The sequence below is a fragment of the Pongo pygmaeus genome, chromosome 14 (assembly GCF_028885625.2).
Source record: "Pongo pygmaeus isolate AG05252 chromosome 14, NHGRI_mPonPyg2-v2.0_pri, whole genome shotgun sequence".
Taxonomy (NCBI): domain Eukaryota; kingdom Metazoa; phylum Chordata; class Mammalia; order Primates; family Hominidae; genus Pongo; species Pongo pygmaeus.
Window position 1 is genome coordinate 108,776,548 of NC_072387.2, and position 14,725 is coordinate 108,791,272.

A 14,725-nucleotide genomic window follows, 5' to 3' on the forward strand; every position below is an offset into this window, starting at 1 on the left:
TTAGACTAGAGCACAGCATATGTTACATTACAAATATAAGTTTGTTATTGACAAAGTTAAAAATGTTATTATACTAGCTAACAGAACTGTATAAGAGCAGTTTGTGCATAACAAACATGTAATTAAATAATAAATATACATGGCTTATTAAAATGTTATTACATGAGTTCATATATTCCTTTCCTGGTCATTAATGTCTATATACTCCATTAAAACCCAGTGTATTTACAATAAACAAATTAATGTATAACCTACTTATTCTGCTATCCCTGAATGAAGAACTTATTTAATGAAGTATTTCCTAAGCTATTCTCCTAATAGTTCTCCACCTCTGAAAACAAATACAAATTTAATATAAACTAAAATTGAAGTGGACAAAGCATCAAACCAAACTGGTAAATCACCAGCAAGCTAAATGACAAAACTGAGAGCTCTTCTGGAAAACAGATAGGAGCAAATATGAACTCTACTTAGGAAGGGTACATAAAAACAGCTAAACATCACTCTGAAGATAAAATACAATTTCAGGAAGCTGAAGCTAGGTTGTGAATTGTCAGACTGACTCCATTATTAAAGGAAAGTCTATAGACCTCTCCCTTTGCCTTTTGTCCCCTATCAGACAGCTACTCCTAAATCTACCCAAAATACGGACCCAAGTTCTATGAAACCCTTTAATAGAAGGGGGAGAGTATTCATTTTCTAGATTATGTTCATTGTTTATGATTATTTCACCTAGTTTATCTAAACTATAAGTCATAGCTTGAATTCACATAAGTCTCTTGGAAGAAACTACTTATGGTTTAACTGTGTGTGCTCACACATCTGTGCTTGTGTGTATGAATGTGCATGAGAAATTACATGGTCTGGATGTGTGTCCCCTCTGAATCTCATGTGGAAATGTGATCCCCAGTGTTGGAGGTGGGGCCTGGTGGGAGGTGTTTGGGTCATGGGGGCGAATCCCTCATGAATGGCTTGGTGCCCTCCTTGCCATAATGAGTGAGTTCTCGCTCTGAGTTCATGCGAGATCTGGTTGTTTACGAGAGTGTGGCGCCTCACTCCTCGTCTCTCTTGCTCCCTCTCTCGCCATGTGACATGCTGGCTCCTCCCTTGCCCTCCACCATGACTGGAAGCTTCCTGAGGCCTCACCAGAAGCCAATGTTGGCGCCATGCTTCTTGTACAGACTGCAAAACTGTAAGCCAAAATAAACGTCTTTTCTTTTTTTATTTTTTTTTGAGAGAGGGTCTTGCTCTGTTGCCCAGGCTGGAGTGCCGTGGCATAATCTGCCTAGATTGCAGATTTCACTGCAATCTCTGCCTCCTGGGCTTAAGCCATCCTCCCACCTCAGCCTCCCATGTAGCTGAGGCTACAGGTGTGCACCAACACATCAGGCTAATTTTTGTTTTTGTTTTTTTGTAGAGACAGGGTTTTGTTATGCTTCCCAGGATGATCTCGAACTCCTAGGCTCAAGTGATCCTCCCAGTTCAGCTTCCCAAAGTGCTGGGATTATAAGTGCGAGGCACTGCACTGGCCCTCTTTTCTTTATAAATTACCCAGTCTCAGGTATTCCTTTATAGCAACACGAATAGACTAACACAAGAAAGGAGGTGAAGGTGGGGGTGGGAGGTAAGTGAGAAGAAAGAAAATGAAAATTCTAAAAAACATTTATTCCTATCAGTGTAGTAAGGCAAATTACTCATGTATGTCCCTGCACCGACTGAGCGAAGCCCGTCTTGCTACCAAATACCCTAGAAGTCTATAAGAGCTTGTGCTGCCCTGCTGGGTCATGGGGAGATGGGCATCAGCACACATTCACTGCACAGCTACTGGGCAAAAAGAGCTCCCTGGGCTCTGTACCAGCTGGAAGGAAGGAGAGTCCCCAGGTACAGGAGACTGGGCTGAGGGAGGCTGTGGTGAGGCTGGGGGCACAGGGCAGGAAAGAGTGGTTAATTCCAGTTGAGGAAGTGGAAGAGAGTGAGGAGACCCTGGGAGGCCCCATGCAGGAGGTGTGGAGTGGCTGGCTTGGGGAGGAAGATGAGGATTCCCCAGGGAGGGGGCTATTTGAGGTGGAGGGTTGGCATGATATGTTTGAGGAGCTGGGAGTCAGCAGGGATGCCTGGAATATGCAGAATAGGGGGGCGTGAGACCACAGAGGTCGGGGGCCAGGGTTAGATCAGGGGACACTGAATACCTAATCTGTTCTCTCAGCCTAGAAAAACTCTCCCCCAGATATGCGGGTGCTTGGCTCACCCCTCACTTTCTTCCAACTGTTATCTGGCCACCGTGTCTCAGATGTCACCCCTTTTCATATCCCCTTTCCTTGCTTTGTTTGTTCTCCTTAGGATGCATCAGTGTCTGACATTCTATGTATCTTGTGTATGTAGAATAGCCGGGGATTGTCATCCAGGTTGTACACAACTTATTCTGAAGCTCAACACAGTTGGTGCAGGGTAAATATTTGTTGAATGCATGAATGCCAACTCCAGGGCCACTGTCCCCCTGCCTGATCCTTAAAAGGCAGTACCAGTCTGTTTGGGGGAAACAGACTGAATGAATGCCTTAGTGTGTTTCTCTCGGAATTCAGAAGCAGTTGATTCAGGTGCCATTAGCAGTTTGGTGGCATCCTTCCACTTTTTCTCTCCTTTAGCACAAAATACCTGAGCACATACAAGGAACTAAGCTCAATAACTATTGCTTGACAGACCTGACAGACTAATTTGTTCAGTTTGATTTACTCAGTGAAGGCAAAGACATCTCTATGAGCTCAACTCTCTTCAAACTTGAAGAGAATACAGGACATTAATAAAGACTCACATACAAACATTAAAAGCATGTAAAAAAGCCACATTGCTTGTGATTTTGATTACTGCCACCACTATGGACAAGGGCTATGAAAACAGCAGAATAATGAATTTTGGGGTTGAAGCAGGGATATTTGTTTTACTTCTTAAAGAAACATCCTAGAGTACCCAGTGACTTCAGGAGCAAAAAACCAGATGCCTCCCTGGGATGTTACAGCAATGTCTTAGCTCCAGTGAAAAAATTCACTAATATATGGTAAGTTTAAAAATTGATCAAATTATATAGGAAATGCTTAACAGAACAGCGTATGGAAGCAGTTCAGCCATCACTTGCATTCTTTATTTTTTAGAGGCAGAAAATGCAAGAAAGCAAGCGTCACACCCCACACCTACCTACAGGAGTGTCATTTGACTCCACAGTTGGTGAAAGAAAAGCTAATTCATAAGAAAAAAGGAAGAGTGAAACAAATAAAAATAAGCTATAGCAACTGAAATAGATTCCTTTTCTTTAAGCAAAGGGATTTTTCAATGAAATAGCCATACTGGCATGATCTGTAGTCTGATAAGTTTGCTGCAAAGTAAGTTCCCATATTTTACCAATACTTTTTGAAATGGAAATTTCATAAGAAAAAAATTAATTCATCAATGAAAAAAATTAGAAAATTCAAATATCATGTTTGAATCAATAATCTTTTCTTATTGAAAATAAATGTCTCTCTTTGTGAAAAGGTTAATAGAAATAAAGATGGATTACCTTGGTATCTTTGAATCCTGCCTTTTCCAAATGGCATTGGTAAGTTCAACGGAATATAATGTTCATGGTTGCACACTACACGGAGAAATTCAAACTTGTATTCAAAGAGGGTCTGCAGGAAGAAGTGTTTAGTCATAAATACCTCACTGGATATTTTATACAGGATTCTAAAAAACCTATTAGCAATAGTATGCTAGAAATAGTCATTAGCTTCTTGACCTTCTTAGAACTGCATACTCTATTGCATTGTACAGATTTCAGGATGGCTGCAGGGACTGATTTGAAAACTAAGGACACATTTCAATAAACAATGTCTTCAACTGATTTTTAGGGCATTTATTATTTATGCTCCTCCTACTTCAATGAAGGATTTCAGGTAGCTTATAATTACAGATACAGGCTCAATACAATAAAAAAATTAGTAAGGCAGAGCTTTAAAAAAAAAAAAAAGGAAAAAGATAATTCTACCAGAGAAAGGCTACATGGTGACTTCTGTTACCAGTAACAACCCCCGCACTACCTTTGGGTCTCCAGGAGCAAAGCAGCTAATGTAGTTGTTGATCTGCTTGAAGACAAAGCCCCTGTCCATGAAGGTGAAACATCTCTGTGGAGGAAAACAAGCACAAAGGTATTTCAGGTCCAAACATTTCGGAAATTTGGATTCAAAGCAGCATTTATTGCTAATAAGTTTATCCACTGACATAAAAAACATACCATCAACATTGCCAGAGCACCTACTCTATTCTAGTCACTCTGCTAGACAGCTGGTAAAAAGCACATCTTTGTCCCATAACTGATATCCTCTTCCCTGGAGGTCCCCACCTTGATGAAGACAGCAAGGCTATGATTCGCGTTCTTAGATGCCTCTGGATTATCTCGAAACTTCTGAGTGATGTGCGGCATCAGCATATTTACAACGGTTTCCACTGCATGGTGATAGGACGCAGGAAATCTCTGGTTTCTCAGCAACTAAAACGAATTCAGAGGAAACATTTATTATTTATTAAGTTGCAATCATTTGGGAGGAAAAAAAAAATCTCATCCCTGAGTCCATCTTAAAAAACCCAGAGTTTCTAGCTGGGCGCTGTGGCTCACACTTGTAACCCCAGCAGTTTGGGAGGCCAAGTTGGGAGGATCACTTGAGCCCAGGGGTTTAAGACCAGCCCAGGCAACATAGCAAGACTCCATCCGTACAATAATTAGGTGGGTGTGGTGGTGTGCACCTGTAGTCCCAGTTACTCAGGAGGCTGAGGTGGTAGGATTGCTGGAGCCCAGCAGTCTGAGGCTGCAGTGAGCCAGGATCAGCCACTGCACTCCAGCCAGGGTGACAAAGCAAGGCCCAGTCTCAAAAAACCCCATAAAACCTCAGAGTCCTAGTCTTGTTTATCTGAAATTAGAAAAAATGAATTAACCCTCCTCCTTTCAAAGCACTGTGCAAGTGTTCAAATACTTCAAATAAGTGCTGTGGATTAAAACTGGAACCTCAAACTTCAGCATAATAAAGATGACCTAAAAAGTGTTTGTAAAAAGGTGGAGATTCTGCATCCATTCCCAAAGATTCTGATTCAGGAGCCTGGCAGCGGGTGCAGGGAGAAGGGGCAAGAACCTGCATTTTTACTGAGCATCTGTGATAATTCTGGTGCCTGTACCTCTCAGAGATCTCTTTAGAAAGCACTGGCTTACATTTAAGCTCCAAATATTCAAACTGAAAATACACATTTTGATTACTGTGCATGATTAGTTTAAACTGCTTTGCAGCAGTCTTCTCACAATCAACTTTACACAGTAATCTTTCCCCAACAGGAACCTACAAAATTACACTCAGATTACTTAGCAATTAGCTAACACTTACATATATCTTCTACATGTCAGACACCGCACTACATATTTGTATGTACTTTTTCATTCAATTCTTGTAATACCCCTATAAGTGTAATCCTCATTTGTTAAAGGGTCAGAGAGGTTAGGTACATGTGTCCTCAGTCACACAACTAACAACAACGATTCAGACCCAGGTCTACCACAGAATCCAAAACTTGGGCACTTTCTGTGACATGAAGCTGCACTCCCCCTGTGTCTATAAACAGAATAATTTACTGAGAGACTGAAGTAGGAAGGTGCTCCACTACATTGATCCATTCATGCATTTAATTCTAACAGCCACAAGACGGGGGTATTTTCATCCCCATTTTACAGATAGGAAAACTGAGGCTTAGAGAGCTCACTAGAAAGTACTAATTGACCTTTAATAAAACTGTCCTTGTCTTCCCCCTTTTAGTAACTGAGGAGTAGTGGTTTTACAGGGGCACATGACTGCCCAGCCAGACTATATTTTCCAGTCTAACTTACCACTAGGTATGAGCCACATGACCAAATTATGGAAGGGATGCGTGCCTTGTTTAGGCCATGCTCCTAAAAGGAGCCGCTGGCCTCCCTTGTTCCTTCCTGTGCCTCTGCCTGGACTGTGCTGTGGCGGTGAGCTAGCTTCTCAGCCATGTGGATGAGGTGAACATCGCAGGCTGGATAACTGGATCGTAGGAGCTTGAGTCACTGAATGGTCTTGGGGAACTAGCTGCCCTGTTCTCCAAACTGCCTACCAGCTCATGATTGTCCAAGAGAGAAATGAACCTTCTGTCGAATTTAAACCACTATTATTATGGCCTGTTTTTGAGCAGCCAAACCAGTGTCCCAATATCAAACAAATAGTATTTTCTAAAACTAGAAACTGCAACCTAGACATTTCTGACATGACAGGAGGCATTATATTATGCATTAAATGCCAGAACCTATTAGGAATATTTGAAATACCAGCTTTGTAACAATTTCAATTCTCAAACCAATAACAAGGAAATGTTTATAAACTTACATAGAGTCAAGAATCCAGTAAGGAAAGGATCAGTAATAAAAATGTGAAGTTCACCAACTTTAAAAAACAGAATGGCAAAATGTGAAATTCCAAAGGGATTTTGTTGCATATGTGCAACCAATAACTCTATATCCTGAGATGACAGCATCAACAGATGACCAATTTCCAAGACCGCAGGCAAGGCCAACTCTAACCCCTGGCATGACTGCTAGCTACCCAAGCTGGCCACTCCTGAAAAAGAGGTATCCCAAGAAATGCTTGTGGCCTTCACAATGGGGCTGAGTCAATGGCTGCTAAAACCAGGAAAAGTAGATGGAGAACTCTATCATGGACAGGTTGAGTGGGCACCATGTAAACCTATTAATCAACATTATTATAACTAAAAGTAGAACAGCTGGGTATATATGCCTCCTGATGTGATGCAATAGTAACAGCTATGAGGTATCCTTGCCAGAAAAAAAAACAAACCTGAATGAAATTAAGTCTCTAGATCCAACCACAGGGTTCACACGGAACACAGGGGACAGAGAACCATGTATGTAACATGGTGAGGCTACCATCAGCCAAATCTAAACTGTGGGACATTCTGCTGGACAAATGACCCACTTCTTCAACAAATATGTTGCCGGAAAAAAAAAAAAAGTCCAAACAGATGAAAAGAGAACAGTTTAAGAATCAAAGAAACTTCAGAAACACAGCAACTAAATGCAATGTGTGAACTTTGTTTAGATCCGGAAGCAGACAAACCCAACTATAGGATGACATTTTTGAGACACCTGGGGAAAACTGAATATAGACTGGGTGTTAGATGATAATAAAGAAGTTTTGCTAATTTTGTGTGGTGTGATAATGTTGGTAGTTATATCTCTTTTAAAGGCTTATCTGTTAGAGATGACATGCTAAAAGTGGAGTGAGAAATAGCTGGGAACGGCTTAAAATACTACAAGGTAAAAATGTGAGGGTGGGTGTGTATCAAGCAAGGGCAGTACAACATTGGCAAGTGGGGAGGCTAATCCCTCTACTTCTGCACTTATTAGAAAATATAGTAAAATGTTTGTATTAAAAAGAAAGAATACATGGAGAAGAATGATGGGTAATTTACATACCAACCCATCATTAGTGCTGTTCAGTGACTAGGCAATGACAACTCATGCCTTTGAAGGCTGAAATGAAGTTCTCCCTGCAGTGGCAAATAGCTGTTGTGAAGAGTCCTAATTGGCAATAAAACAAACTAAAGCTTTTTCACGAGGTATGATACACATCTCAAGGTAATGAAGACCTAAGCAATAGAATGTTTTTATGGAGATTACTATAAACTGAAATAGAAGAGGAAAATCTAAGATGATGCTCAGGTAGTGAGTACCTGATAGAGGCTTGGAGAAGAGGACGCTGAGACACTAAGGGACTTCTCAGCCAAACTAACCCCAACTCTCTGCCACGTCCTGCTGGAGGATCTCTTGCTGCTGCGCTGCACTGAAGCATCCCTTTCCGTCCTGGCACCACCTGACAGGTGCTGCCTGTGTGGGGTCAGCCAGCTCAGCACCTGTCCTCACAAGATCAGCCTCTCCCGCCACATGCTGGGCGCTGTGCCCCCATCCTCTGCGAGCCACACTTATGTGCTGCCCGCTGGCTGCTCAGCGCCTACCAACTGACTCCTCGAATGAACGGGATCTCCCTGAAGACCCACACTCAGCCTGGCTGTGAAGGCCCCTGTGGATGCTGCGGTTAACAGCCAGGTCTTCGCAGAGACCCAAGATGGGCTACTCCCTGCCCTACAGGTCATCTGCTCTCCCACAGCTGTGCTGCCCAATCATTGCTTCATGGGTGAGGACTTCGGAATGGTCTTCAAATGTTCACTTCTTTGTTCTGCACTGTGTTCTTCCACTCTCTGGTGTGGTTTAGAGGCCTCTTCTCTATGGGCTATTTTACTGCTTTCCGAGGTAGATAAGACTTTTAATTAAGAAATTTCCTCTTTGTGGCTTAGCAAACAACAAAAGTAATGGAGCTGAGAAGAAATTTACCAATGACATTTCCCTGCATTCCGGTTACTCCCCTTTATCAAGATCCCTATGTTATTTCCTCTTTCTTTCATTTTCTTCTACAACTTGTTTTTTTTGTTTGTTTGTTTTCGTTTTTTGGTTTTTTTTTTTTTTGAGACAAGGTCTCACTCTGTCACCCAGGCTGGAGTGCAGTGGCACAATCACAGCTCACTGTAGCCTCATCCTCCAGGGCTCAAGCAATCCTCTCACTTCAGTCTCCTGAATAGCTGGGATAACAGGCATGTGTCACCATGCCCAGCTAATTTTGTTCACTTTTTGCAGAGATGACCTCTCACTATGTTGCTCAGGCTGGTCTTAAATTCCTGGGCTCAAGTGATTCTCCTACCTAGGCCTCCAAAGTGCTGGGATTACAGATGTGAGCCATTGCGCCCAGCCTACAAACTCCATTCTTCCTACCTCTTCATCATTTTCATTCCCAAAGATCAGTCTTCTCTCTATAATCTGCATGTTTACCTCACTCTCTGCCCTGCTGACACAACGAGAATGGCACCTCACATCTTCAGTTGCAGGGAACATAATTAACTCCTGGCCCCACCACTATGCTGTGGAATCTACAGCTGCATTTGTACCAAGGCCACCCGTGCCTCCATGCCTCACATGGCTGCTCCCTGCCAGTGGCTGAGGGTGGAAAGGAAGCTGCAGCAGGCTTGTTGCTAGGGGATGTGGGACTCCACTGATGACTGAGGAGGAGGCTTGAGGCCTCTCCAGTGCCTTGCTCACCTCTCTTACTTAGAATTCCACTGTGGCCCAAGAGGCTTCCTTCCTTTTCTCTCTTCTTAACCTTGGGTCACACATGTGCTGCCCTCTGGTGGCTCTCCCACTGTCTCCTGAGCGCCTTCCCATTGTCCTTTGTAGTCATTGCCCCAATAAGTCTCAAGCATGACTACTCCTATCTGGTGACTCAGATCAACACAGTCCTTTTCCCCAGAGAAAAGCTCAGGCTTATGGTTTCAGCAGATTGGTACTCACAAATCTATTTCTTTAGTTCTGTCTGTTCTCTTCCCTGTCCAAGGCCGAACTTTCACCTGCCAACTGGAAATGTGTTTGGCTGTGCCTCAGCCCTTTGTGAAACAATGGCTGGTGACTTCCCAGTATCTGTTCTCTCTTCCCTCTCATGGTAATAGAACCTCAACTTTTAACTAGGTTCATGGATACCCAAAGTAAATTCTACATTTACCAGTATCCCTTGCAGCTAGGTACAGTCATGGCTAACTCTGGCCAATGCGATAGCAGTGGTAGTGATGTGGCAGTGCAACTTCTGGGTGATATCCTTAAAGGGAAAGGTGCATCTTCCCCTCCCTACTGGCTCCAGTATGGATGTGTGGTGAACCCAGTTAGATCAAAAGGAGGAGCAGCACTCCAGGGGGCAAACAAGATGGAGTCCTCTCATAACTGTGGAACAGAAGCCTCTTATGAGCTTGGGTTTTCAAGTAAAAAGAAATAAACTTTTACTTTCCTGTTTAACTCACTGTTACTTCAGGTCTCTGTCATAGCCACTGAACCCACAGCCCTAAGCATATGACATCCCAAGCCTAACCTTGCACCTTCCCTGGTAAACCAAGCCCTCTACTCTACTGCCTCTCTCAAAAGCTCCTTCTTCTATGATCTCACACTGAATATCTAGGTGGCCTTTCTTCCCCCACTCAAGTCTGACCTTACTGTGCTCTGTTTTGTTTCAGTCAGGTTTATTTAGGCATAATTTACATACCATAAAATTCAGACTTTAAAAGTCTACAGTTTGGTGAGTCTTGACAAGTGAATATAACTGTAACCATCACCACAGTCAAGAAGAGAAAGTACATCTGTTGTCCCCATCCCCACCTCCAGTACTGGGCAACCACGGGGCTGCTCTGTGCTCTGAGTTTTTCTTTTTCTATAATGTCATATACAGGATATGGACCCAAATGGTATGTAGTCTTTTGTGTCTAACTTCTTTCAGTTCATAGAATGCTTTTGAGATCCAACCATGCTGTTGCATGACCCACTACTTTGTTCCATTTTATTACTAAGTAGCATCCTATTATGTGGAGTTACCACAATTTGTCTATCCATTTACCAGCTGATGGTCATTTGGGTTGTTTCTAGCTTTTGATTATTATGAATAAAGCTACTATGCACATTTGCATTTAGGTCTTTACATGGATACATCTTTCATTTCTCTTCAGCAGATATCTAGACGTGGAACTGCAGGGTTGAATGAATGGTTCTTTCTGAATAATCTCCCTTACTCATTCATAATGCTCTCCATCCTCATCCTCAATCCCACCTTATCCTCCCAATGTCAGATATTCATCAACATCACCATAAAATGTCATTTCATATTATTGCAGTTAGAGGGCTAAACAAATAAATAAATCAAAATTTAAAATGTCTGGTGAATCTGTTCCATAGGCTATTTATACTTCGGGGGATAAGCAGACTTATTGATATAAAAGTTTCCAAGCCACTCTGCTAATCTTTATACTCTCTGTCATCTCGCCACTCCTACTAAAGAACCTACTCTACTTCTCCAGGTCTCTACCAATTCGTCTGCTGCTTGGCTTCACAGCTCCCCACAATCTCATCTTTGTTTCTGAGCTAATCTTGTTTTTCACTCTTTCCCCTCTAATCTCAATCTATCCAGCCTGAACTCTGCCCCAGCGGCCTTACCTGGGCCTGAGCTATTTCCTCTGCCTGGTACTCATTCTCCTATTCCTAGATTGTGGTATCCTGCAAGAAGTTCCACCTGTATCCCCACAGAAATCTATGATTCTTGAAGCTCACATATACACCTTCCTGCACTCTGCTCTAAATGTTCCAAGCTGAATGTTTTCTTTCTCCAATGACTAGGTGAGCTTCGAGGTTAAGGGTTCACTCTCAACTCCATTTGCATTTTTCCTCAATGCTTTGCACATTACAAACAACTGTTCAAAACTAGCATTCTACCTATCACATACGTAGTGTTTACAAATTTGGTTAAGGGGAAGTCCAAACAGTCCATTCAGACTATGAGCCACACCCTCCTTCTTTCACTTTCAAAAACAGTTCTTTTCTTTTTCAATTAAGCTAGAAAATGGGTGGAGGTTAAACAAGCAATGTTTAAGGGCATATATTCATCCTACCCTGTGCTAGGTTTTCCAACCTCCTTTCTTCCAGTATACCTGTGGAATGCCAGCAATGTGCTTCACTCCGTGTGGGAAGAAAGGAAATGCAAAAGGAGTCTGCTGAAATTACAGCTGCTAAATATACATGGTGGAAAAGAAACACCAATAAACTGTTGACCATAGGGGCAGAGAGTGAGGAGAGGACTCCTCCACAGACCTTGATGATGTCTGCTTTACATTTTTCTCAAATATCACTTGTACCCTCCAAGTACATGTCACCTATGAAACTAGAGTCTGGCACAGTCATACACAATCCATCCATACTTTGCAGGTCCATCTGCTGTAGTAAGGAAATTACTTATTTTAGATGCTAGTTCGAAGGAGCTCTGATTCACACCCTTCCTCAGTAAATGTAACAATGTACAGTTTGGTTGGCTGGGGACAAGAAGGTGGCCACTTCCACCTTCAGCAGGAGTGCAGCACTGGAAGTAAGCATAATGCTGTGCCATGTCCCTCCATGTAAATATGCACTGAATGGACTCACTCGACTACCACCAAGAATGACACAAACTGTACACTGAAAGCCTCAGCTTAATACACAACATGCATGTGTAGCTATCCTTGGGTAGAACACTTTAATCGGCACTGAAAGCATTATCTGGCTCTTATGAATCCAGGGCCCAGGTGCTCCTACAACACTGGTGCGTGCTTCGTCATGGCACTTCAAGAAAGGTTCCCTTGGCTGGGCGCGGTGGCTCACGCCTGTAATCCCAGCACTTTAGGAGGCCAAGGTGGGTGGATCATCTGAGGTCGGAAGTTTGAGACCAGCCTGGCCAACATGGTGAAACCCTGTCTCTATTAAAAATATAAAATTAGCTGGGCGTGGTGGCTCATGACTGTAATCTCAGCTACTTGGGAGGCTAAAGCAGGAGAATCGCTTGAACCCAGGAGGTGGAGGTTGCAGTGGGCCCAGATTGCGCCACAGCACTCCAGCCTGGGCAACAAGAGCAAAAAATATTAAGGTCAGAATAAATTAATAATTTTGGTCTAAAAATATTAAAAACCCTAAGGGGATGAGATCAAAGTTTTGGAAATCACAAATGGTATAGGAATGGTGAATATTCATAAATTCAGAAGACTAAAACAAGGAATTAGGACATAAAATTCTTCAGATGTAAATAAGACAAACACAAAAACAACTAATTCAAACAGAAAACTCATTACTCTTAAGATACGAGACACACTGAATGAAGGCTTTAAGAAAATGTTAGAGGAGCTCTCAGCTCAATCATGTGTGATTAGGGCAAAGAACAGCAGGGTGTCTGCGGGGCCAGGGAAGCAGAAGCCAGAGAGGAGTGCTCTAAAAGTGAAAATGTTGAACCCTCAAAGGTGGTAAGCAGGTGTTTGTGAATCTCTTTTTATAGTAAATTATGCTATGGTTAAGCTTTCTTTTGTGGGATATCAGTGTTTCCTCTTAAGCATTTAAAAAAAAAAAAAAAAAACTACTTCTAAAAACTCTCTGAATATTGTTTTAGGCCCAAAATATAATTAACTTACAGAAAAGGTTGTGCATGGTAGCATTTGAGTGGTTTGCATTAAGTTCCAGAAACAAACCATTTCCCAGAGCAGAGGTGTTGACAAATCATGTTATAAGGCTGGAAATGGCAGCACCTCTAGGAGAGGCCCCCTGGGACTCTGCCACAAGTTCTTGGCTCTGCTCAGTTGTGTGACCCTGGGCAGGTCACTTCACAGTCTATGCTTCTGTCTCTACCTCTGTGAGGTAGGGGAGGAGCTGGAACAGAAGATACCTTTCAGGTCATTACCACCCTTAAAGTGCTATGGTTTAATTTGGCATCTTGAGAACAAACACATGCAAGTAAATTCCTTTACTTATTTTCTGATGCAATTCTCAGAAAGGTGTCACTGGTGCTTGATTTTGAATATCCTTCTTGTGTGTATTCCTGGAAGTGTTCGTTACCTCCTTGACGATCTCTCGCGTGGTCTTCCTGGCAGTCATAAGGCAGAAAAGCCTTATGTTCATGTAGTTCCCTGAACTGTGGTGCTGGGTCCTAAGCTTTCGCCAGCACAACTCTCTCTCCACCTGGTCCTCATTCTCCTTCTTCACCTAGCCATCTCCTGTTTACGCATCAGAACCCACTGCAACTGACGCCTCTTCCAGGTGGTCTTCCCAGATTCCCCACACTACTGAGCACTTTGTACCTACCTCTTCAGATCACTCGTCATGAGGTAGGGCAGCCGCTGAATGAAATGTACACCTTCCCACCTGAACTCTTTGAGAGCACAAACTATGATGCATTGAACTTTGTAATCCTTGGCGCCTCAAACATAGTAGGGGCTCAATGAATAGATGCAGAATGAATTGGTTATATTTTGTTACCATTGCTTTTAAGGGATGACATTTATTTAGAGCCAAAAATAATAAAAAATCCACTGGCGCCTCGTCATGGGCTGACCTGTGCCCCCCTCAAATTCATATGTTGAAGTCCTAACCCCTAACACTTCTGAATATGGCTGCACTTTGGGCCAAGGTTTTAAAAGAGGTGATGAAGGTAATGTGAGGTCATTACGGTGGTTCTTAATCCAGTATGACTGGTGTCCTCATAAGAAGAGGTTAGGACACAGACACGCACAGAAGGCGGCATCTACAAGCCAAGGAGAGAGGCCTCAGAAGAAACCAGCCATGTGCACAGCTTGACCCAGGATTTTCAGCATCTCAATTGTTATAAAATAAATTCCTATTGTTTAAGCCACCCAGTCTGTGGTACTTTATTATGGCAACCCTAGCAAATGAACACAGGCTATAATCCTATTTGGTATATAACATGAAAAAATGTATAATTTACCATCTTTACCAGTTTTAAGTGTACAGTTCAGTGGTAATAAACACATTCATATTCTTTTTCTCCCCCATCACCTCCTCCCCTTCTTTCCCAGTCTCTGGTAACCACCAATCTATCCTCATCCAATCCACTTTTTTAGCTCCCACATATCAGTGAGACAACATTTTTTAACAGAAAAGTAATATATCTACATGACGTGTGTGTCTGTGTGTGCATGTGCACGCACACTTAGCTGCATACTGCCAAGCAGACAATCTGCTAGATTTTTCCTTGGCAGGCTGCTCTGGCATGATCTAGATGGA

General features: G+C 42.6%; 1 protein-coding gene across 22 annotated transcripts in view; it reads right to left on the bottom strand.

Moving 5' to 3' along the window:
• The window catches only part of DOCK9 (dedicator of cytokinesis 9), a 295,897-nt gene that overhangs the window by 72,534 nt on the left and 208,638 nt on the right, over positions 1–14,725 (bottom strand). For all 22 annotated transcript variants that reach the window (XM_054446016.2, XM_054446011.2, XM_054446023.2 and 19 more), the window contains 3 exons: positions 4,376–4,522; positions 4,074–4,157; positions 3,554–3,665 (listed from right to left, as the gene is read on the bottom strand). In XM_054446016.2, the coding sequence (XP_054301991.1) occupies positions 3,554–3,665; positions 4,074–4,157; positions 4,376–4,522 (343 nt within the window). The remainder of the gene's footprint in view (positions 1–3,553; positions 3,666–4,073; positions 4,158–4,375; positions 4,523–14,725) is intronic.